Source organism: Eptatretus burgeri, chromosome 5 (genome assembly GCF_056783735.1).
Source record: "Eptatretus burgeri isolate ZD-2024b chromosome 5, Ebu_testis_v1, whole genome shotgun sequence".
Lineage (NCBI taxonomy): Eukaryota > Metazoa > Chordata > Myxini > Myxiniformes > Myxinidae > Eptatretus > Eptatretus burgeri.
Window position 1 is genome coordinate 62,698,483 of NC_140965.1, and position 23,734 is coordinate 62,722,216.

General features: G+C 44.6%; 1 protein-coding gene across 3 annotated transcripts in view; it reads right to left on the reverse strand.

The window, feature by feature from the left end:
• Positions 1-23,734, reverse strand: part of LOC147026546 (core histone macro-H2A.1-like) — a 96,655-nt gene that overhangs the window by 10,973 nt on the left and 61,948 nt on the right. For all 3 annotated transcript variants that reach the window (XM_085882039.1, XM_085882038.1, XM_085882037.1), the window contains 2 exons: positions 12,590-12,685; positions 1,011-1,101 (listed from right to left, as the gene is read on the reverse strand). In XM_085882039.1, coding sequence (XP_085738165.1) covers positions 1,011-1,101; positions 12,590-12,685 — 187 coding nt within the window. The remainder of the gene's footprint in view (positions 1-1,010; positions 1,102-12,589; positions 12,686-23,734) is intronic.

Sequence of the window (23,734 nt, forward strand, 5' to 3'; positions counted from 1 at the left end):
AGTAACCACCACCACAAGTCCCTCGTCTATAGTCACCACTACAAGACCCTAGTTTATAGTAACCACCACCACAAGTCCCTCGTCTATCCACCCCTTCTGCTGTACACGAACAATGACGCCGGCTGGAAACTTGTCTTTGGGCAGTGTCTTCTTCTTCAACACGACATACGAGGGAACCTTGCCACGCAAGCATATTTGAGGTGTGTGCTCCGTTATTGGACTCCAGCTGGAACCCCTTTTCCTCGTCATCGCTAGAATGACTTTGGGCTCTTACTTGCTCTCCTCTGCACTCTGGGATCTTCTCTCCTCATCAGACATGGCTTTTCGAGTCCAGGACTCGAGCTAGAACCCTATTGTGAATAATTCTTTTGATGTGAGACCAGGTGTTCTTATTATTATTTTGTGTTTAATGGCATTTTCAGAGCCGTGAGGCTCTCAATATATGTCACGCACCTAAACTCCAGGTGTCTCCGGTTTTTTTTTTTTAAATTTAATTTCCACACAGTTACTAAAATGATGTGCAAACTCTTAACCTGAACTGATTTTCAAAATTTCAACAACGGAATTGAGCTTAACAGCTGTTCTGAATGTGACAGAAGTGTTAATTTGGATTATAATTGAAATTCAGCATTGATCGTTTTTAAGACCGATATTTTTCTATACCCATGTATTAACCGCACCCCCAACGTTTACCTTTTTTGCCGATAAAAAAGTGTGGTTTATACACTGGAAAATATGGTATTGAGTATGCACAAGAGGACGGAAGATGGGAGTGTTGGGCAGATGTTATATATTTCTAGGGGACTGTGGTCAGAAGGGATACAAAAGACAAAAAGGTTTGGGAGAATTTGGGATTAAAGTGAGTGGAGGATATAGTGCTGTATGAGGAATACAGGCTGGATTGTACTTATGATTGTACTCATCGAAAATGTACTAATCAAAATCAAAACTAATCAAAAAAAACCAAAATGTACTAATTGCACTATTATTGCCTTCAAAGCAACACTTACCAACTTCTCCTGCTGTGGACAATGTGCGACTTGTGGGATGGACAACGGCATCACAGTTCAAAGTAGAGATGTCCGCTTTCACCACCTCCAACTGCAACACACAGGAAATACATTTTCAGTTCTATCTTTTTGAAAAATTAAGGTTTTTAACCAATCTAATATTTAGTAACATGCTAGATATGAAAGGAAAAGTTCTTGCTTCAAAGTAACATACTCACATACTTACACAATGCATATGATCAACATATATAATTTTTGCCGAGGGTGGCAGGATAGCCAAGACCAAGAGGTATGCGCACCCACCTTTCAGCTGTCTGGCGTGGGTTCGAATCTCGGCCCTGCTATAAACTGTCACCACCGTACTACACAGGCGGGGCGATTCATCAATATGTGTGCCGTCCTTCGGATGGACATTAAACTGTTTTTCCTGTCTTGTCTGCCAGCATTAGTTGGTGGACATTAAAGATCACATGGTGTACTTTGCGAAGAATAGGCAACCTATAGACGGCACCCTGAACAGATTACAAATTCCTACTCTAGTCTTCAGGGGATACTGCATCAGCAGCACTGCTGCACCTCTGCAAGAAGCGAAGCTAACCCACAATAATGTGCTGCATACGAACGACGCCGAATTTTGCTTTGGGTATAACTTATCAGTCTGTACCAAAGCAAAAAAATTACACTAATCCATATTTTAATACTGATGAAAAACAAAATTGTGATGGTTTTGGAAATGTACCCCGGGGAGAGCATACATGTACACGCAGGAAACCTGAGGATGAGTCATTTCATTAGTTTATGTGTAGGTAGACCTTTGCCCTTTGCATGGGGGAGGGGGAATGCATTGAGGTTAGTTTGTGTATCACCGATGTGAGGTCTTCCCCCTCCCTCTGCTACCTTTGATCCTTCTTTCACTAAACCGTCGTTCCATTTGTGGAAGAAAAAAAATAATTGTGTTCATGTATTCTTTATTATGTTCACTTGTTGCTGGTACTTTTTAAAATTAAACACAGTATAAAATAAGGTATTACTTTTGTATTGGAGTCAAATGACTGTCAGTGAATTCTCCCCCTGCCTGACAGTCTTTTGACCTCCATAATGATATCGATGAATATACAAGTAAAGTCGAATTGTATCTTACTAAATGTTACGTGCTTTTTATCTCACTGAAATACATATAACCAAGACTAGTATCTCGAATGTATAAATGGAACTGCCCGGCTGCTGAAGAGAAGAATGCCTTGCTGCCGCCCCATTGTCTAGTGGAAATTAAATAACTCCCGGAAGGCTACTGCAAGAGACGCCTTGTTGTCTAAGGAAAATTAAATAACTCAACTGGCTTTTGATGGCAAAGGTCTTGCTCGCTGCATGAAAACAGGCTGGGTGTTTTGAGAATTCACGTTCAAAGTACTGAACTCATGTATCCCTCCACTCACTCTCTGCCTTTCCTCCCAAACTTTTAACCCTTTCTTCAAGGCTGACCTGGCATTGAATCCGCAAACAGACCCGAACGTGTGTATCTTTAACTCCCACCCAAAGTGGCCATGTGTTGCAGTTCTTAGTTCTTTTTCCTTGTGCCTATCAGCCTTCCGTAGTTGAATCTTGCCAGATGTCTCACCCTCCCCTGTTTTTCCTATCAAACTCGTGTAAAGGGGATTACTGTGTGCATTCAGAGCAGAAAGAGGGTCGTGTTTGATATTGCTTGTGTCTTGTTTTTCCTTCTTTCTCCAAGCACATGTTTGTTGTTGTTTGTTATTGTTTGTTATTGTTTGTTGTTGTTTGTTGTTAATAAATGGTCTCGGACTCCGACAGAGAAGAACTGAATTCTTCCACACGTTCCAAACCCTCTGCTACTTTCAATCTTTCTTTCAATACACCATCACTCAATTCATCAACCCCGCTTTCTTTCAATCTCACAGGTTTATTCTCGTCCTTCGGTGCCTCTGTCTTCCTCACCACTCAACTCCACTCATTATTTACCATCAACCACCCGTCACTCACCGTAAACAATTGATCCTCCAGATCGGCACCGAATTGCTTTCCCACATTCTTCCTTCCCTGCACTTCCTCCTCTTCCTTCCCTGCACCTCCTCCATTCTTCCTTCGCTGCACTTCCTCCTCTTCCTTCCCTGCACCTCCTCCATTCTTCCTTCGCTGCACTTCCTCCTATTCCTTCCCTGCACCTCCTCCATTCTTCCTTCACTGCACTTCCTCCTCTTCCTTCCCTGCACCTCCTCCATTCTTCCTTCGCTGCACTTCCTCCTATTCCTTCCCTGCACCTCCTCCATTCTTCCTTCCCTGCACTTCCTCCTCTTCCTTCCCTGCACTTCCTCCATTCTTCCTTCCCTGCACTTCCTCCTCTTCCTTCCCTGCACCTTCTCCATTCTTCCTTCCCTGCATTTCCACATTTGCCTGTGGGATGGTGCATCTCACATGCAAACATTACGTACAGGTGCAAAGGATGTTTTGTGTGTGCAGGGAGGGGCTGGGGGCACTTTCCCCATCTTTGGCATGTGAGGGGCGGGATGAGGGCTACGTTAAAGACTCCCTCAGGAACAGTGGGATTTTCCACAAGCTGCATTGTGGACCTGCCCCCATCGATGCACACCAATGGGAGAGAGGCTCGCACGAGACCGGACTCGAAAAGCCATGTCTGATGAAGAGAGAAGATCCCAGAGTGCAGAGGAGAGCAAGTAAGAGCCCAAAGTGTGGAAGTGATGAGAGTTGCCTCAAAGCTTGTCTGGTGAGCAAGAAAGGAGCCCAGAGTGTGGAGAAGAGCAGAATAAAAGCCCAGGATGGGGCTTGGTTCGTGTGGAGCTGCTTGTCCCATATGCACAGCAGAAACGGAGCAGCTTGCCGTTGGCATATTAGTTTATGCCAGAGACGCCAGAGAGGATTTGCCCACTGGCACTGGATGCCTCAGAAACGTGGCTGCACGTCCCGTCGCACCGCATCGCCCCTCCACCAAGCCAATCTTCCACATCTCCCCCAGTATAGTATATTTGGACTGGCACAGCCTCGTCGGGTTTTGTGAGGTGGGAGAAGGGAAGGTGTTGACCTCACACTCCATTCATTTCTTTCTCCTCAGTTCTTCTCGTCTCTTCTTCCCGCAATGAATGATGGCCATATGTCTTTTGTCTAAGTAAGATTCTCTAAAAGTACGTGTTTGGGTTAAGTCGGCTCTTCTTTTGAACTTTTTGCCTGTAAATACTCGATTTAATGATTGCTTGCTTGGTGAATAAAGACCTGTAAATAATGTACTTTTCGCCATTGCTTGTTTGTGTGCACAAATAAATAGATTGTTGGTTGTTCTTTCAAATGTGTCTTCGTTGTCCTTTCCTCCATTGGTCCAGCATAGTCCGCATGGATTGTTACCCGGGATGTTTTACCGCACCGATTGGCTCTACACGTTAGCCAATACGTACTTGGCAGCTCCATTCAGCTGCACCTGATCAGGTAAGACAAGACAAGTACATAGCGAGGGCACGATCCCCCCTTGATCTTGCCAATCCAAAGGAAAGGTAACACATGAAGTAGTGAGAACCATGCCAGGATTGGCATTGCCAATTGGCATTCATGGGTGACTAGCAACCCGCCGGACCACAGATTTATCCACAGCTGGTGGCCTCAGGAGCGGACGTTAGCGCTTCCCCTCGTGGTGAACCTCGAACCCTGGCCCGTAAAAATATTGTCATGTCGAAGATCACCAAACTCCTGGCAGGACACAACCAGCCTATGCTGTCCACGAGACTAGAAAGATGGCAAACAGAGGGTGTGGCCAGTGAGTTAGAGGCAGAAAGTCAAGAAGATCGAGAGAGATCGCAAGCCAGAGAGTGCGAGAGCACAGACTGCTTCCTGTCGGGGCCGGAAGTTTATACTCAACACCCCCTACCCCACCCACCTGCAAGTGTCCACCTCCCAAGGCGAACCAATCATGGGCCACAGGTCTCCACCTCCAGAGGTTCCATCAATCACAACCCCAGGAGTTCTCCGAAACATGGCAATGAGGGCATCATTTGTCTCCACCTCCTATGGGTTCCACCTATCAGAACCTCAGCATCCAACAAACCCTCGCCTTCTGTGCACTTTTGATAGCTCTTGATATTGATATATGATATCAATGATAGCTCCTGTAATTTTTCATAGCTTTTGATAGCTGATTTGATTGATCAAAGAACCTTAGCTTTTGTAACAATGAAATTTTGATTTTTTCTTTTTTCTTAAGTTCTTAGGTGAAAATTTTGGGGTCACTTTTGAACAAGCAGTTTTGTTTTCTTTTGTTGTGTGTGTATGTATATATATATATATATATATATTTCAGCACCAATTTATTCTTTGTCTTTCTCTTTGTTCTTACATTTGTCATTTTAAAAATTTTCTCATTCTTAACTTGGAGCTTCAATTTCGATTTCCTTCAATATTCTATTTGTCTTGTTACCTCTGCCACCAAAGGTGAAAGAGGTTATGTTTTCATCACTGTCTGTCTGTGTGTCTGTCTGTGTGCAGGATATCTCAAAAGTTGTGGACGGATCCGGATGAAATTTTGTGGACAAGTTCTGTGTGTGAAAAGGACGAACTGATTAGATTTTGCTGAAGATCCGAAACCGGCTACGATAATTTTTTTTAAGTGATTTGAGATCGGGCTAAAAACGATACGCAGCACGATATCTCAAAAAGTTGTGGACGGATTCGCACGAAACTTGGTGGACATGTTGGGTGTGTGACGAGGAAGAATTGATTCAATTTTGGTGAAGATCTGAATCCAGATCCAGGTGAGAAAATTATTAAGTGATTCTTCACCATTGAGAGATAGAGCTAAACCGATAGAGAGCACGATATCTCAAAAAAAAACTACAGTGTATTGGGCTCAATATGTTCCACTGGATCAGGTACCCAGTGCCCTTCTAGTTTTCTTTCTTTATGGTTCCATTTTCCTTTCAAGTTTTTTTCCATAAGTATTTGATTTCTGTTTGAGAGGACTGGCTTTTTTTCTGGGGTATTGTACATTTGTTATTTTTCTCTTGAATATCGTGCTACTGCAAGGCTTTGTTGTTGTGGTTGTTGTAGCGAAGCCCTGGACAGTTCTCTCGAACCCAGTGGCCCAGCTGAATGTGCCCTCCCTCTGGTGTTGTGTCTGCACCTCTTTCCCGCTGTGGTGTGCCGTTGCTGGAACTCCAGTGCCAAGCTATGATCAGAAGTCACACCCTGCTGAACAATTGCTCCATCTCCTTTTCTCACGACCTTCCACACCTTGAAAAGCCCAGACTGCCACTGACTCTTGTGGGTCTGAATTTGCTTTCTGTCCTGTCAGCTGCACAGCTCCACCATGGACTGCTGAGGGCCTCTCCTCATCGCAAGTCCATCCCAGGTGTAAATCAAATCTCTCCATTGTGGCATTGGTGGCAATTCTTCTGTTGGTGACAACTTCTTATTGCTTATTTAACTCGCCATTTATTTACCCTCTTTCATTTATATGTGAATGTTTTCTGCTATAGCCCTATAATATGCTATAGCCTGCTATAGCCCTACATATAAATAGCCCTGTGGGGGACTGACAGTTATTTCCTCAACAGGCATGGTGAAAAATGACGGATTAGGAGGAAGAGGCAATGGCCCCCGCTTACTGAAGTGGTACGGTCATGGGGAGCACAACTTAAGTTAATAGCATGGTCCTTACGTTTCATGAATAGTTTGGTCGGCATCTGGCTGTCTGTTTCTGAGATTTTAAAATAAATTACCTGAATTTGAGGTGAAACCCCTCTTTTCAGCCTCTTAGAGGGGGTGAATCCAGATAGGGAGCACAACCCCATGAGACTTCACTGTTTTGATGTATCATTCCAAATTTGGTCCACATCGGTCACGTAATTTGTGAGAAAAATATGTTTTAGTGAATGAGGGAATGAGGGAGGGAGGCCATGGTCCCCTTTCCAGGGGTGACACGGCCATGGGGAGCACAACTTAGGGTTAGAGCATGATCCCGATGCTGCATGGCCAGTTTGGTCTGGATCCGGTTGTCGGTTTCTGAGAAGATTTTTGAATGAAATACTGCACCAACATGTCGGTCGGGTAGTCTGCGAGAAGATGTTTTCGTCAAATGTTAACGTATGGACGGACGGACGTACGGACACTGTGACCCATTATCCGAGCTTATTTCGGAGAAATGACCTAAAGGTTTAGTGTTTGCCGATGAATACTATCTTAATTTTGGTGTTGTTTTGAAATCGCTGTTCCCTTGTGTCTGTGCTGTCTCTTGGTGTGCACTAAATATGCCATTACTGATTAGAATCTCCATTTTCCCCTTTTTAACTCATTTTTCTTCTGATCAATTATGTTTTGCAGTTATTTCTTTCTGATGTTTCGCTGCTTGTTGTCTGACTTGCTGAGTTATTTACTTTATTCTGTAGACTGTACTTTCTCGGTTGGCCGGGCTTTGAGCCGTCTCGCCTGGGTTGGAATCTTGAGTCCTCCACCCAAATGTCAAACAATTACCCAGGTGTTTTTGTATGCAAGGTGACCCAGTGTGTTTGCCATCCATCAGAAGGATAATAATGCAGACGACCTATCAGCACTGATTGATGGTGGACATTAAAAGAACCCCTTTTGTGTCTTTCATGAAGAGTCGGCGAGATACTGCTGACGCCCTGAAATTTTCAAATTCCTGCCACCTTCAATCAAATGTCAAACATGGTCAGCTGGGGTAAGAAACACTTGGGCCTAAAACATTCCCTGACAGATCCCACTACAAGGTGGGAATAATTGGGCCCATAAAGGAAGTTGTGGTGGAGACTATTTACTACGACAGTGATTTTGCCAAGTGAGACCATCTCCCCCTTTGAAGATATCCCAGCTTTGTTAATCAATCCTCAAAACACTTTCCTTTTATGTGTCTCTCATCTCTCATGCGAGGAATATGCTTGGCAACACAGGATGGTCTTGGTCCCCTCATCACTGTTACACATTTCTTCTGTTTTTTGAAGCTTCGTGTGTCGTTTTTGGGGCTCGTGTCATTTCTCAAGTTTTTTGCTTCAGTGCAGAGCTCTCTGTCTCACGTTAGGTTTGAGAATTTCTTCCTCACTGCAGAATGTGCAGTCATTGTTATTTTCAGCACCCATTCTCCTGTTCAGCGCAGCTGCACAAACTGAGATCTCCACCTTAAATGGGACTGTGTCCCTTTATTTACCTTTGCGGACCTTCCCAGGAGTTTTTGTCATGGTTTTACCATTATTGTTGGGCAAATCTCCAGTTACAAATCCAAATACCATTCCCCAAGGGGCTTTGGGGCCATTGCTGCTCATCAACAGGTCACCAATGGCACTAGGGGATTTGTGCCAATGGCATCAGTTGGCTCTTGCTGGTGTCATTTCCAATTGTCTTTCCCTTCAGGCTGGGATTCCACAAAGCAGCATCTTGGAACCGATGTTAAGGCCCGGTCACACCTTGACGTTTTAGCCAGCGATGGCAACGTATTAAAATGGATGTAAAACGCTGGCTTACGTTGAACTTTTGATGTTTTTTTTTAAAGATTCGGACGTATTCATAGCGACTTGGTCTTATGTATAACGCATTGGTAACGGACACAGAACGTTTCGTTGTGTTATCGATAACTTATACCAACGAATGCTGAACCTGTTGTCGGCCTACACAACCGATGCCCAACGATAGTCTAACTTAGGCATAGCGCGTTGCACACATCGCCGACGATGTCGTGACGTAGCCTATTAAAAGGCTGACGCACAACGATTCGAATCATAACTGCCGTAGAAATGGAAGTGTCAACATCGCGGTCACACCTTGGCGATCTTGCCAGCGTATGCCGACGTAAGAAAAATGTGTCTAAAACGTTGGGGCACGTCAAATACGGTATGAGTAAGTTTGGTATACGTGAGTACAACGCTAAAGTACGCTATCATACGTCGTAGTAAGTAGAGTACGTCAAGAAATTTTAAACATGTTCAAAATTTTACGACGTACTCGGCGTATGACACACGTTCCGCATGCGATGGGGATAAGTTGTACACACGATATGCGGACGCTTACACACGTCCACAAAGGCTACTTATAAGCTACTCATAAGTCGAAACACGTCGCGGTAATGTCTTTTTTACGCGAAACTTATTTCTAACTTATGTTTGACGTGCCTTGAACCAATTCTTTACGTAGTCCCAACACACATCGGCGTATGTAGACGTATTCCAATGACGTCTTCCGGTCGACAAAAAAAAATAAATGAACGTGTTTCGAGCTTACAACTGCCATATAAAGACGTGTTCCCAGCGGCTTTGGGAATTGGTATATAAAAATGGTGTTCATAAAAGGGGAACCCAACAGTGTTTTCGAGTCCTTTTTGAGTCGATGTCCATGTCAGCAGTATCAGTATCAGTATTAGTATTAGTATTAGTAGTAGTTTGTTCATGTTGGCAGTAGTAGGTGAGTGTGAGGGGGAGGGTGTGGGTTATGATGGATCGTCCTTGCGTCCGCGTGTCCACGGGTAGGAGACATCTTTTCACCATTGTTCGAAGTTCTTCGCGGCTAATTTTTTATGGGGCTTTTTCAACAATGAGCTATGGCTTGTTTTTACGATTTAGGTCAATTCATCACGGGTTGGACAAATGCACAATGAACTAATAATGTGCATAGAGCGCTTTGATTACTTATAGATACGATATACCAACGAATAATTATCGTGAAGCCGGCGTTCACAAACTATGCCCAACGTTCATAAACAGCCTAACTTATCCATATCGTGCGGCAGTTTATCTTTGCCGGTGACGTGGGGTTTGCTATCCATAGGCTGACACTCAATGATTTAAATGGCTGCATCTCCACTATTGAAAGTAGACGCTTGCGCTCAACAATTGGATTTTTTTTACACTCAACGACTTTTAAACGGTACCACTCAGCTAATTTCATTGTTTACAATGAACGATTTAAATTGCTGTCACTCGCCTTTATTTTTTGATGCTGAAGTTTTGAAATTTGAAACGTTTCTTCTGAACGTGTTAAAACGCTCAAACTCGACTATTTTAAATAGACGCTGCCGATGGACAATTGGAATCATAGCCAAGCTAGACATCGAAGTGTGAACATCCTCGTCATGCCGAAGAAAAGTTTGAAGAATGCTGCAAATAAGTGTCCTGGCCGTGGCCGTGGACGCTGACGCAAGGACGATCCATTATACCGACGTCTTTCAGCCTATGAGTAACTTAAAAGTAACGTCTGTCGACGTGTGGCAACGATCGCGTAACGTGCCAACAACACGTTAATCATAGGTTAGAAATAAGTTTCGGGTACGCTAAACATTACCTCGGCGTGTCTCAACTTATGATTAACTTACAAGTAGCACGTGTTGACGTCTGTCAACGATCGCAGACCGTGCATACAACCTGTGGCCAGCGTAGCGGAACGTGTGAGTCATACGCCGGCATACGTCGTGAAATTTCAAGCATGAAAAAATTTGAGGACAACCAAAAAGTACGACGTTTAAAGCCAACGTACAACGACGTATGGCAGTGTTTTTCAGCGTGCTCTCAATGTTATCAAAACTTACCCATAACGTATTCAACGTGTGCTAGCGTTTTAGAAAAAAAATTCAAAAATCGGCATACGTTGGCTAAAGCGTCAAGGTGTGACCGGGCCTTTATTCTTGATATACGTCAATGATCTGTCTGATTCTCTTGAAAACCAACTTTACCATTTTGCCCATGACTCAACCCGATGTAACGAGAGCTCACTCTTGTGATCAGCCGACTACTGGAGAATCTTTTTCTTCAGACTTGGGCAAGATGAGCTGTTGGTCAAGTCATATGCCCTCACATTGTCTCTCCACAACGATTAGCAATCAAACTATCCAATCCACTTCCCTAGAAAACCACTGGAAGAGGGACAGTCCCTGGAATTCCTTGGCCTTTCTACCTGCAATAACATTTTGTGGGAGGATCACATCACTAATCTAACATCAAAGGGTAGTAGTTGCCTAAATATTGTCTGAAGAGAAGAGGCATTGTGGAGGTGCACTGAGTTCATCACAGTGTACACGGTTTTCAGAGGGATGGATCTCCATGGAGGATGGCTCTCCACCCAGGACTCGTGCCTCTGCGTCCAACCTTGCTCCTCTCGATGTAAAGCCATGGCCTTGCACACCATTGTAATCTTAAGACAGGAGGTGGATAAACAAGTAATGTCACTCGCCCACCAGTGGCAAATTGGTGGCCTCCATTTTATACAAGCTTACATTTGGCCTTGCTCCCCCTTCCCCTCTCCTACTTCTGATGTCCCTCTCCAATTAGCCACCCAAAGTCACACACATGTTCCTCAAGAAACCCTCACCAACCCCCACCCCTTTCTCAACATGCAGGCTGGTTGCTCACCTGCATTAATTTGTCCCCTTATCTCAATTTTTGAATTGCCTCCACATCTGTTGTCTCATCATCCTCACTTCAGTCTTTCAAGAGTTCTGCCCATCGCTACCTCATGCAGATCCACAATCTCTTCTCCACATACAGTACCAATTATTTTCCATTCTGTTTCACTCCAGGCCATTCATTGTTATTACCTCCGCCACCGAAGGTGAACGGAGGTTATGTGAACCCCTCTCTGTTTCTCTGTGAGCACGACATCTCAGAAGGTGATGGATGGATTCACACGAAACTTGGTGGACATGTTGGGAGTGCCACTAGGAAGAATTGATTCGATTTTGGTGAAGATCCAAATTCATACCTGGATATAATAATTATTTAATTTTTAACTGATTCTTCACCATTGAGAGATGGGGCTAAAAATGATATTGCATGATATCTCAAAAAATTGAGGATGGATTCGGATGAAACTTTGTGCTCAGGTTGGGTGTGTGACAAGGACGAATTGGTTTGATTTTTGTCAAGACCCGGATCTGGATATGAGAATTTTTAAAGTGATTCTTCACCATTCAGAGATGGGGCGAAATGATAGAGAGCATGATATTTCAAAAAGTTCTGGACGGATTCGGACAAAACGAGCCGGGTGAGTTGGGTGGGTGACAAGAACAAGCCAATGAGATTTTGGTTGAGGTCCGTTTCCAGATGCGGCCTCTCAGTGGAATACAAAACGTAAACTGTTCAGCCTCGCGGAGGTGTGTGCTCTACCGAGTGCTGTTCTAGTTTGTTTGATTTTTGCTTTACCTCCCTTTGTATGTTCATCCCCCTCCTCCACCTCATACCTTTGTGTAATTTATGAACCTGCTGCCCTTTGTCATTTAACTCCTCTATGAGCCAACACCCTGAGATTAGAAGAATTCGTTCACAATTCAAACCTTCATAAATAATATATTTTGGAAGAATCACTTCAATTGACAATTTTTGATGTGAAACATTAATAAGTCATAAAATGAATCACAGTGGAAACTGTGCTCTAAAATTACCCACTTAAAATAAATGCGCACGCACGCACGCACGCACGCACGCACGCACGCACGCACACACACACACACACACACACACACACACTCAAGTTGGATGATTTGTCAGCAATGAACTTGAACAGAATTAAAATCACTGTATGAATGTAAACCATGTGTGCAGCTGTTTACGGAGCCCAACACGTACTTTTTGACCAAGGAAGAGGGTTTTTGTTGACAGAACAGTGAATCCATCATTCACATTCGAGCCTTGGGTAGCGGTTACCTTTCCTTTGCCTTGGTTCTGTAAAATAAAGCTCAGTTGAGTTGGATGTGCAAACTTTATTTCAGTAATGGTTAGAGAAGACAATGAAGACAATAAAAGATTGCAAAAATACAATTCCCATCCTGATATTTCTACTCCAGTAGATAAAGAACGGAGTATAACATTAAGCATATCGACAAATTGCCTATATATGTATATATATATATATATATATATATATATATATATATATATATATATATATATATATATATATTACTAAAACTCTTATCTTGTATGTATGTATGTATGTTCCCAAAATACAGCCAAAACAGGACACAACAGCGCAAAAATTTTAGGGCCACCTTGCTCACCATTCTCCTGCTGTGTGCAGTATAAAGTTTCGTTAAAATCGGGCAACAAAAAAAATTATTAAAAAATCAATTCCGGATTCAGTCAAGTACTCTTTGGGAGAATTTGATCAATGCAAACAACTTCAGTGATGTAGTTTGCGAAAGCTATCTTTTTTTTTTCTTGAAATGATTTATTTCATCAACCGCTGTCACAACGGGAACGCAATGGGTTCACGGGTCATCTCGTGTGTGTGTATGTATATATGTATATGTATATATATACAATATATATATATATATATAAATATATATACAATATATATATATATATATATATATAAATATATATATATATATATATAAATATATATACAATATATATATATATAAATATATATACAATATATATACAATATATATATAATATATATACAATATATATATATATATAATATATATACAATATATATATATATATATATATATATATATATATATATACAATATATATACAATATATATATATACAATATATATACATTGCATATATATACAATATATATACAATAGTATATATATACAATATATATATATATATATATATATATATACAATATATATACAATATATATATATATATATATATACAATATATATACAATATATATATATATATATATATATATATATATATATACAATATATATACAATATATATATATATATACAATATATATATATATATATACAATATATATATATATATATATATATACAAATATATATATATATACATATATATACATATATATATATATATATATATATATATATACATATATATACATATATATATATATACATATATATATACATATATATATATATATATATATATACATATATATACATATATATATATATATATATATATATATATATATATACATATATATATATATATATATATATACATATATATATATATATATATACATATATATATATATATATATATATATATATACATATATATATATATATATATACATATATATATATATACATATATATATATATATATATATATACATATATATATATATATATACATATATATATATATATACATATATATATATATATACATATATATATATATATATACATATATATATATACATATACATATATATATATACATATATATATATATATATATATATATATATATATATATATATATATACATATATATATATATATATATATATATATATATACATATATATATATATATATATACATATATATATATATATATATATATATACATATATATATACATATATATATATATATATATATATATATATATATATATATATACATATACATATATATATATATATATATATATATATATATATATATATATATATATATATATATATATATATATATATATATACATATATATATATACATATATATATATATATATACATATATATATATACATATATATATATACATATACATATATATATATATATATATATATATATATATATATATATATATATATTGTTGTGGTTGACGAAATTCGCAAACCACCATTCAGGTCCCTTAGGTGAGATATCTCTGTAAGTATATGTGTAGTTAGGCCCAAACCCGTTGTTTAGAGGGAATAAATGTCATTCATTCGGGCTGCGACCCCTCCAGATAGCCGTTTTTCTTTTACTATCTTTATTTTGGACCAGCCGCCATTACTACCATTACTACCACCACCAACCACGTCTCAACAGCCATCACACAACAACCACCAACCGCAACGCCGCTTCACATACACAGCCACGACCCTTACCGTCACATCTCGCTCTCGCAACCATCGCATCACCGCCATTCCCGCGCCGCTTGTGGACACCGATCCTGGACTCGTGCAGGGCGCGCACCGAGCAGGGGTGCAAAAACGCCAGCCTTTCCGAAGCAATCGGATAAAAAACGACTCACGCCCACTTCTGTTCCGTCCTATCGGCGAGCGTGGGGCGATTTGGCCACGCCTCCAGGTGTGTCGGAGTATAATCGCTATATGCAGATTCATGGATCAAAAAGCATTCACGCCCACTTTTCCTCTGTCCAATGGGGAGCCAGCCAGAGGTAAAGGGTCGAAGGTGAAGGAGCGAGGCCCCGGGGGCTATAAAGGCCGCGTTCGCTCGCAGCAGTTGAGTTGGGAAGAGTCAAAGAGTTGAGTTGGGAAAAGGAGTAGTAGGAGTCAGTCAAGGAGGAGTTGAGTTGGAAAGAGTCAGTCAAGGAGAGTGGAGAAAAGAAGAGTCGGAGAAAGCAGTTGGACGGAGCTGTGGAGAGTGGGAGAGTTGGAGAGGTGGCGGCGGCGAAGGCAGTCGAGGGGGCGCTCGTGTCAGAGTCGGGGAGCTGCGGAGAGGGGAGGCCGATAACGCGACCGAGGTCGCGGTGGAGACGCTCGTCGCGGGACCCGAACCAGCGAGATATCCTCATCCCCCCGAGCATCAACAACCCCCTCCTGTTTCCCCCCGCGCTGAGATAGTGCGAGAAGGGGGGCCCCGTTCCCACCCCATACCAGACACTGTCCGCGAGGCCCGCAGAGTCGGGGTGCCAGCGCCATTTTGCGGCTCATCACCAGACGGGTAGGCTCGACGCGGTCTCGGCCCCAGGCCCGTCTGCCCCCTCATAGTGGAGGGTGGTCCCTTTTTCTTTTGCTTTGAGTATATGTGTTGTCAGCGCCGTGTGTGAAGTAAAACTGTTTAAGTGTTGCCGTGTGCCCGGTAGTCGGTTGTAGATCTGTATTGTGTTTCACTTTTACATTTGCTTTTTGTGCATTATTGTGGTGTTTCTTCTTTTACATTTGCTTTTGGTGTATAATTGTATATGTGTGCTATCCGTGTGCCATCGCGAAATAAATGTGCTCTATGTTGAACTGCTTCTCCCGTTTCGCTTCGTCTTTTCTCTAATTGAATCTCCATCTTACTTCACGTAAATGGTTGGTCGTGGGCTAAAACGCCCGATAATTAATCGAACCGTCCAGGTTGACGATAACACCGCTCGGTTATCCCGATAGTACGGAACGGGTCGCTTAAAGTGGCCCGTGTCCGAAGTCGACCTGCGGCGAGGTGCAATCGCCCGGTCTACCCTCCGTGTGGGTACTTAGGTAGGTCGAATTTGGCGAGCAACCCTATCCCACGCGGGGGGGCGATTGGCACGATCGTGGTGAGGCTGAAAGGCCCACCCGTGACTAGTTCCCGGCGTTAGTCCGAGAGGGTCACGACGGGATTGTCCGTCCGGTGGGCGACGTTCCGCGATTCGAGTTACGTGGCCGTTCGCACGCCGGCGGGCGCGAATCCGCAACACTGGTGTCAGGTCGTGCGATATAAACTCATCGCCCTCCTCGCAGCACTGGTATCGGAGAACGGGAAAACGGGCTCTCCTGTCTCCAGCTAAATTCACGGGAATCGGTCCAGGGGTGAGAGGAGCGACCCCCGATTCCCTCCAAATTACGAGCGAGCTAAATTAACCCTTTACGAGAAATAAGATGGCGTCTCAAGGCGAGCGGGAGCCGGGGGTATTAGGTATGTGTCGTCATGTAGGATCCATGGCCCAGGTCGGTTCTTTTTATAATTATAACCCCACCACTAACTGTGGTCAGTGGGAGCGGCTTGAGCACGAACTTTGCCGGCAAACGGAGTCGCACAATGGCAGCACGGAGCGGGCTGATATTAATGGCACAGCACGAGGCGTGAGCTCCCAGTCACCGGTTCAAGGCACGTGGTCACGGCATGTGCCATGGCAGGCGTGGCAGGATGACTATGCAAGCATTGGCAGGCTTCCGGCACAATTGGGGGATGTCTTGGAAAAGGTGAAGCGTGATGAAGAATATATCGAGGAGGTGCAACGTGGAGTGGACGAGTCACAACGGCACGCAGACGCGCTTCAGAAAAATTACGTGTATGGGGGGACACAGCGATTGGACGATTTACTGGAACGAATTCGGTGGCAAAAACATGACTTGGCCAATAGAGTCGACAAATTACGTGGGAAAAAGAATTTGGTAGTGTTTTATACCCGTCAGTTGGAATATGCGAAGAGCAAACTGAACAAAAGAATAGAGGAACAGCAGATTGGTATCTCCCAGGAAAGGAAACAATGGGAAGAAGAATGGAAAACCGAGCTCGAAAAGAGACAAAAGGAGCACGACTTGGAAGTAAAACAACGAATGGAAAAATTATTGGAGGAAGCAAGGCGGTTCAAAGAACTGGAGGGGAGAGTGAGGGAAATACAGTTGGAAGAGAAAAAATGTGAACACGATGGGGAGTTGGAACAATTGAAGGAAGAGATAAGAACAGGCAATCAGGAAAGAGAAAGCCTAGAATGGAAGATAAAAAGAGGAGAGAGACAGCTCGAGGAAAGGGCAGAGGAATTGCTGGAAAAGTCAGAACAGTTCGAAGAACTGCAGGGAGAATTGAGGGAGGAAAACAAAGCTCGAAAAGGAAAAACGTGAACAAGATGGGGAATTGGAACTACTGAAGCGAGAGGTAAGGGCAAGCCAGTTTAAAAGAGAAATCCTGGAAGGGGAGATAAGAATGGGAAAGGAATGGCAGAAAAAACTAAATGAATACAGTAAAAAAGGGACGAATTGAGGAGGGAAGCGGTGGAAAGAAGAGATGAAATGAGTGAAGAAGCACGCAAATTGAGAAAGGAATTGGAAAAGAAAGCTTCTGATTTACAGAAACACCAAAACAAAGAGAGGGAATTACAAAACGAGTTGAGGATGGTGAGAGAAGAAAGAACGACAGCAGAGAATGAAACGTTAAGGAACCACACTGAGCAGATTGAACAATTAGAAGCCAAAGCAAAGTCGGAGTGTGCGGAGATGAGAAAGGAATTGGAAAAGAAAGTTTCTGAGTTACAGAAACACCAAAACAAAGAGAGGGAATTACAAAACGAGTTGAGGATGGTGAGAGAAGAAAGAACGACAACGGAAAATGAAACATTAAGAAACCACACTGTACAGATCGAACAGCTGGAAACGAAGGCCAGATTAAAGAATGAGATGCAAGAAAGAGTAATGATGGAAGAACGAATCAGACAGGAAAAGGAAGTCAGCCAACTGAAAGAAATAACGAGATTACAGAATGAGGAACAAGAAAGAGTACTGAAAGAACAAGGAATGAGACAGAAGGAAATCAGCCAACTGAAGGAAACTACGAGATTGCAGAATGAGATGCAAAAAAGAGTAATGAAGGAAGAACAAATAAGACAGGAGAAGGAAGTCAGCCAACTGAAAGAAATAACGAGATTGCAGAATGAGGAACAAGGAAGACAGTGGAATAGGAAATACGAAGAACAAGGAATGAGACAGGAGAAAGAAATCCGTCAATTAAAGGAAACTATGAGATTGCAGAACGAGGAACGAGAGAGACAGTGGAAGAAAAAACTGAAAGAGTATGAATTTGAAACTGAACGACAAAAGGAAAAAAATAGGTTGGAATATGAGGAGAAGTTAAAGGAGCAAGGAATGAAGCAGGAAGGAGAAATCAGGAGATTGAAGGACACAAGGAGATTGGAGAGGGAAGAACGAGAGGAACAATGGAATAGAAAACAAAAAGAACATGAATCTGAGGTTGACCAATTGAAAGAAAAGCTGAGGCTGGAGTACGAGGAGATAGACAAAGAACAGCGAATGAAACACAAAATGGAGATGAACCAAATGAAGAAAACCATGAAACTGGATAAGGAAAGACAGGAGAGGAAACGAGGAAGAGTAACGAGACAGCAGCAAATGAAACACAAAAAGGAGATTAACCAAATGAAGCAAACCATGAAACTGGAGAAGGAAGGACAGGAGAGGAAACGAGGAAGAGGAGTGAGAGAACAGCGAATGAAACACAGGAAGGAAATGAGCCAATTGAAAGAAACAATGAGATTGGAAAACAAAGAGCAAGAGGAACAGTGGGAGAGAAAACAACAACTATATGAGTGTGAAATTGAACAACTAAAACGGAGAGCAAGATTGGAGTCAACGGAGATTGAGGAGCTCCGGAGGGAGAACGAACAGCTAATGGGGCTCAGAGAGAAAGAACGACTAAAATGGGAAGGAAAAAGGAACCAGGAAGAGACAGAAATAAGGAACAAGGAGAGAAAATGTATAGAGACACGGGAGATAAGAGACGAGGTGAAAGGAATTGCGAGGGAGAGAAAAGAACAATTAAGACGGAAAGCAAGGATGAGGTATGCGGAGATCGTGAAAGAGCAAGGAGTGAAAAACAGGGAAGGACGGGAGCGACTTAAGGAGAAAGCAAGGTTGACCTACATAAAGATAAGGGAAAGACGCCAGAAAGAAGCGGAGACTAATAGACAGGAGGGGACAACAGAAACTTATAAATGTATAGAGACACGGGAGACAGAAAAAATAGAGGAGAGACTGCATGGTAATGACAAGGCTAGAGACGTACACACACACACACGGAGGTAGTGGAGGATAGTGAGGGTGAGCTGGCGGACCGTGCAGGGACCCGGTGCAAGCAGCGGGATAGCCTCCTCCAGGAACTAGGGGAGGGAGTCTGCCCCCTTGAGGGGAGTCACGACCAGGTGAGTTCGGTCGTGCTTTGCGAGTTCGAGGGGAGGAGTGCTGTGGACGGGTGCATGCCGAGCTTGGGGGGTATAGAGGCCCCGGAGACCCTTGTGGGGACACGAATCCCCAGTGTAGTTGTCCCGGTGTGTGTGGTGCAAGGTGTGAGTGCGTCCCCGTGTGTGGAAGCGACCCCGTGTGTGAGTGGTGTGGTGGCGAGTGTGCCGGAGTGTGTGCTTCCCAGCACGCCGTGTGTGGATGAGGCACCGCGGATGAGTGCCCCCGCGTGTATGAGTGAGGCACCGCGGGCGAGTGCCCCCGCGTGTGTGAGTGGTGTGGTGGCGATTGTGCCGGAGTACGTGCTTCCCAGCACGCCGTGTGTAAAAGGGGCACCGCAAGTGGAAGAGGCCGTGTGTGTGAGTGAAACGGCCAGTATGAGTGAGGCACCGCGGGTGAGTGCCCCCGCGTGTGTGAGTGGTATGGTTTGTGTGAGGGAAATGGCACGAGTGAGTGGAAGGCCGCGAGTGAGTGGAGCCACGTGTGCGAGGGAGATGGCATGCGTGAGTGAACGGCCGAGTGCAAGGGAGACCGTGTGTGTGAGAGAGCGGTATGTAAGGGAGATGTCGGTGGGCATGTGTGAACATGCAGCCGCGTCTCCCGGTGTGAGTTTAATGGTGAGGTGTGTTAGCGTCGTAACACGCGGGAGTGCGTGTGTTGAATGGCGACGGAGACTGCGACAGAGGAAAGAAAGCCGAATAGCGGCTGTAGTTGTTTCGTGGACCGTGCCGGGTTCACCCAGCAGCGAGCCCGAGGTCCGTGCTGTGCAACGCACGAGGCCCCCACGTGCTCGCTTGCGAGAGTGAAGTCCCGGTCCGGAAACGCACGCGGTGGATTTGCCGATCCCGCGGACGGACAAAGTTTCGGCAGGATTATGGATTTGGACCAGACGGGTTCTCCACGCGATCGTGTGTGTTAAGCTCCAACGGGCAAAGCACATGTGTTCGCGTGGGGAACCCCCTGAGACGTGGGGCTTGTGTTTTTTTTTTATGCGCACGGTGACGTCATGGCTGCACGTGGGGTTGGAATCCGGCAGGAGGAGTATCCCTGCCGGATGGTACCGTCCAAGGAGGGACGAGGTACACGTGCAGCTGCATGACGTCACGGGCAGGTGCAAAGTGCGTGAGCTGTGAGTTGCCGCGCTGGTGCTGCGCATGTAAAAAAAAAAAAGAAAAAAAAAAAGCAAGCCTCACTTTCAGGCGAACAAGATTCCTGGGCAAGGGGTGGATGATCCCCTTGGCCAGGGCACAGGATGGAAACCAGTTAGGGGGAAGGGTTAGCTTAGCTAGACCGGCTCCATGGGGCAGGGGTAAGTCCTCATGGGGCCCGTGGAATGGAATAGTTAGAGGGATTGTAGCGAGATTTAGGTTGGGAAAGTTATTTTAGAGATTTGGAGACAGTGACAGACTTGTGGATGTGTAGAGGGGACGTAGTTTAGCTACGTAGTGTTAAAAGGAACGTGCTGTAGTTTAAGGGACGACGTGGGAGCACGAGTTAGTGAGGGGATGCAGATAGAAGGATGGCAGAGTTCAGCGGTGAGTGTGTTGAAGAGTTGGTGAGTGAAGTGGAAGCATGTGCTTGGTGAGTGAGTGAGGCCAGCGGGTCTGTGTGTATGGAGCGAATGGGGACTGCATGGTGCGATGAGTGATTGGGGGGAGGAGTGACTCCCGCCCAAGGGACCCCGGGGTCAGTGTAGAGTGAGTTAGGGGGTTAGTTAAATTGAAAAATGGAGGTCGTTTTGTTGTTGGTGTGAATGTAGGCTCGAAACCCATTTGGAGGGGTGCAGGAGCCCTGTTGACGGGCTGGGAGCATGGCTGCGAAAGGTGAGTATCGCTGAGTGGGTACCCCGGGCACCAGGCTAGTCGGCCGTGGTAGGCCAAGGGCCCATGGGGGGCCGGGATAGCGTAGTGGGCACGGGTGCGCCTGCTTGGTGCGGGGGCGCGGAGCGCCATTAGCCGCGTGGGCAGTGTTGTGGGCACGGGTGACCCTCGGAAAGGGGCCTGGGAAGCCAGCCTGCCACGTGTGCGTTTCAGGGGAGGTGCCATGGGGGGCACTCCCCGGTGTTAGGGAGCTGGTAGGCTCGGAGGCAGTGTAGTGCCCGGGGGTGCCAAAGCTGGAGATTCGGCAGAGGGTCGTGCCTGCCAAGGGGAGCCACGCGTCCCAGCCATGAGACCGTGTGAGGGCACGGAAAGAAAATTGGGGGGCGAGGCCCGAAATTGTGAGGACACCAACACAGGCGACGGGAATCTGGGTTGTTAGAACCAATAGTTTAAGCGAGAGGCGCTTGTTGGAAGCCCCGGGGTAGTTTAACAGTTAAATGGTTAGGGTAGATTAGGAAGTGTACCCCTCCGCACCATCCATCCCCTCGCTCTCGTTGTGGGCCGCTGGACCCACTTTGGGTTAGATCGCTGAAGTCTGGGGAGGCCATTCTGAGGCTTCGTTGGGCCTCGACACAGGACGCTAGCTCTCCCTTGTTCCCCTCCGGGAAGGGAATGTAGGGGTTGGGAGTAGGCTAGGTGACAGGATAGGTTAGCCAAACAAGGACAGTGCAGGGGGTTTGGGGATGATTTATAGTGGGGAAGTAAAAAAATAAAAAAATAAGTTGGGGCTAAATTGGGATTTGACAAATTAAGGGAGTGGGTATAGACAGTGACAGGCAAAGGCGATAGGTTGGGAGGGAGACCGTAGGGTAGGTCCGAGCCCGCCTTCCGAGTGGCCAGCACCACCGCAGTCCCTCCACCAACCTCCACTGAACGGCAAAGGCTGGCCAGCTTCATCTGCTGGCTGCGTTGCTGCAAGGCAAAGGCCGGACCACTTCATCGGCAGCTGTTGTTTTGCTGCAAGGCCTGTGCCGACTGGATCGTCTGCAGCTGCTGTGCTGCAAGGCCTGCGCCGGCCGGATCGTCTGCAGCTGTTTTCTGCAAGGCCTGTGCCGGCCAGTTCATCTGCCGGCTGTGTTTGCCTGCTGCCTTTGCCATGCCATGCCATGCCCACTGCCCCTGTTCACCAGCCCCGTTCAATTTTTGCTTTGCCCCCCCCCCCCCTGTTCATTGCCATGTGCGCCAGGATCAGAAAGCAACAGTTTGCAAGCTGCGAGAACTGTCCTGTTGGCAGCTGCAACACGGGCCTGCAGTGGCGGCCCGTGCACCGTGTTTGCGTCCATCTATTCATCCATCCATTCGTTGTGTTCATTGCGTGTGCCACTTGAGCTGGCACGGAGACTGCGTTTGTGCAGCCCATGCACCGTTGTGGTTCACTGCGTTCAGTTAAAAAGGGAAGGCCTTGGACTGCGTGTGAGCAGCCGGCCACGTTCCCTGTCACCTGCATTGTTTGAGCCAGAGACTGCATGCGAGCAGCCTGGCTCCCTGCTAACTGCTTTCTTTTTGCAGAGTTCATTGATCCTGGGCCATGGTTTAGTGTAAAATTTGTAAGTTAAGGTTAAGATGTACTGTAAATATGAGTGCGCCCCCGGCATGTCTGTCTCAGCGCCGGCAATTTTATTTAAGTCGTCCGTGTAAGTGAGTTTGTTTAGGTAGTTACTCAGCCCACAGGTTATTTATTTTGGGGACACGAATACCATGAATGTCGCACTCAGGGATCCGTAGGTAAAATGTACTTGGGGAAAACTACACATGATGGCACACGAAAATTTGACGACTCGGGACGAGTCTGCAAAAAGGGGAGGGGGTAGTGTTGTGGTTGACGAAATTCACAAACCACCATTCAGGTCCCTTAGGTGAGATATCTCTGTAAGTATATGTGTAGTTAGGCCCAAACCCGTTGTTTAGAGGGAATAAATGTCATTCATTCGGGCTGCGACCCCTCCAGATAGCCGTTTTTCTTTTACTATCTTTATTTTGGACCAGCCGCCATTACAACCATTACTCCCACCACCAACCACGTCTCAACAGCCATCACACAACAACCACCAACCGCAACGCCGCTTCACAACCACAGCCACGACCCTTACCGTCACATCTCGCTCTCGCAACCATCGCATCACCGCCATTCCCGCGCCGCTTGTGGGCGCCGATTCTGGACTCGTGCAGGGCGCGCACCGAGCAGGGGTGCAAA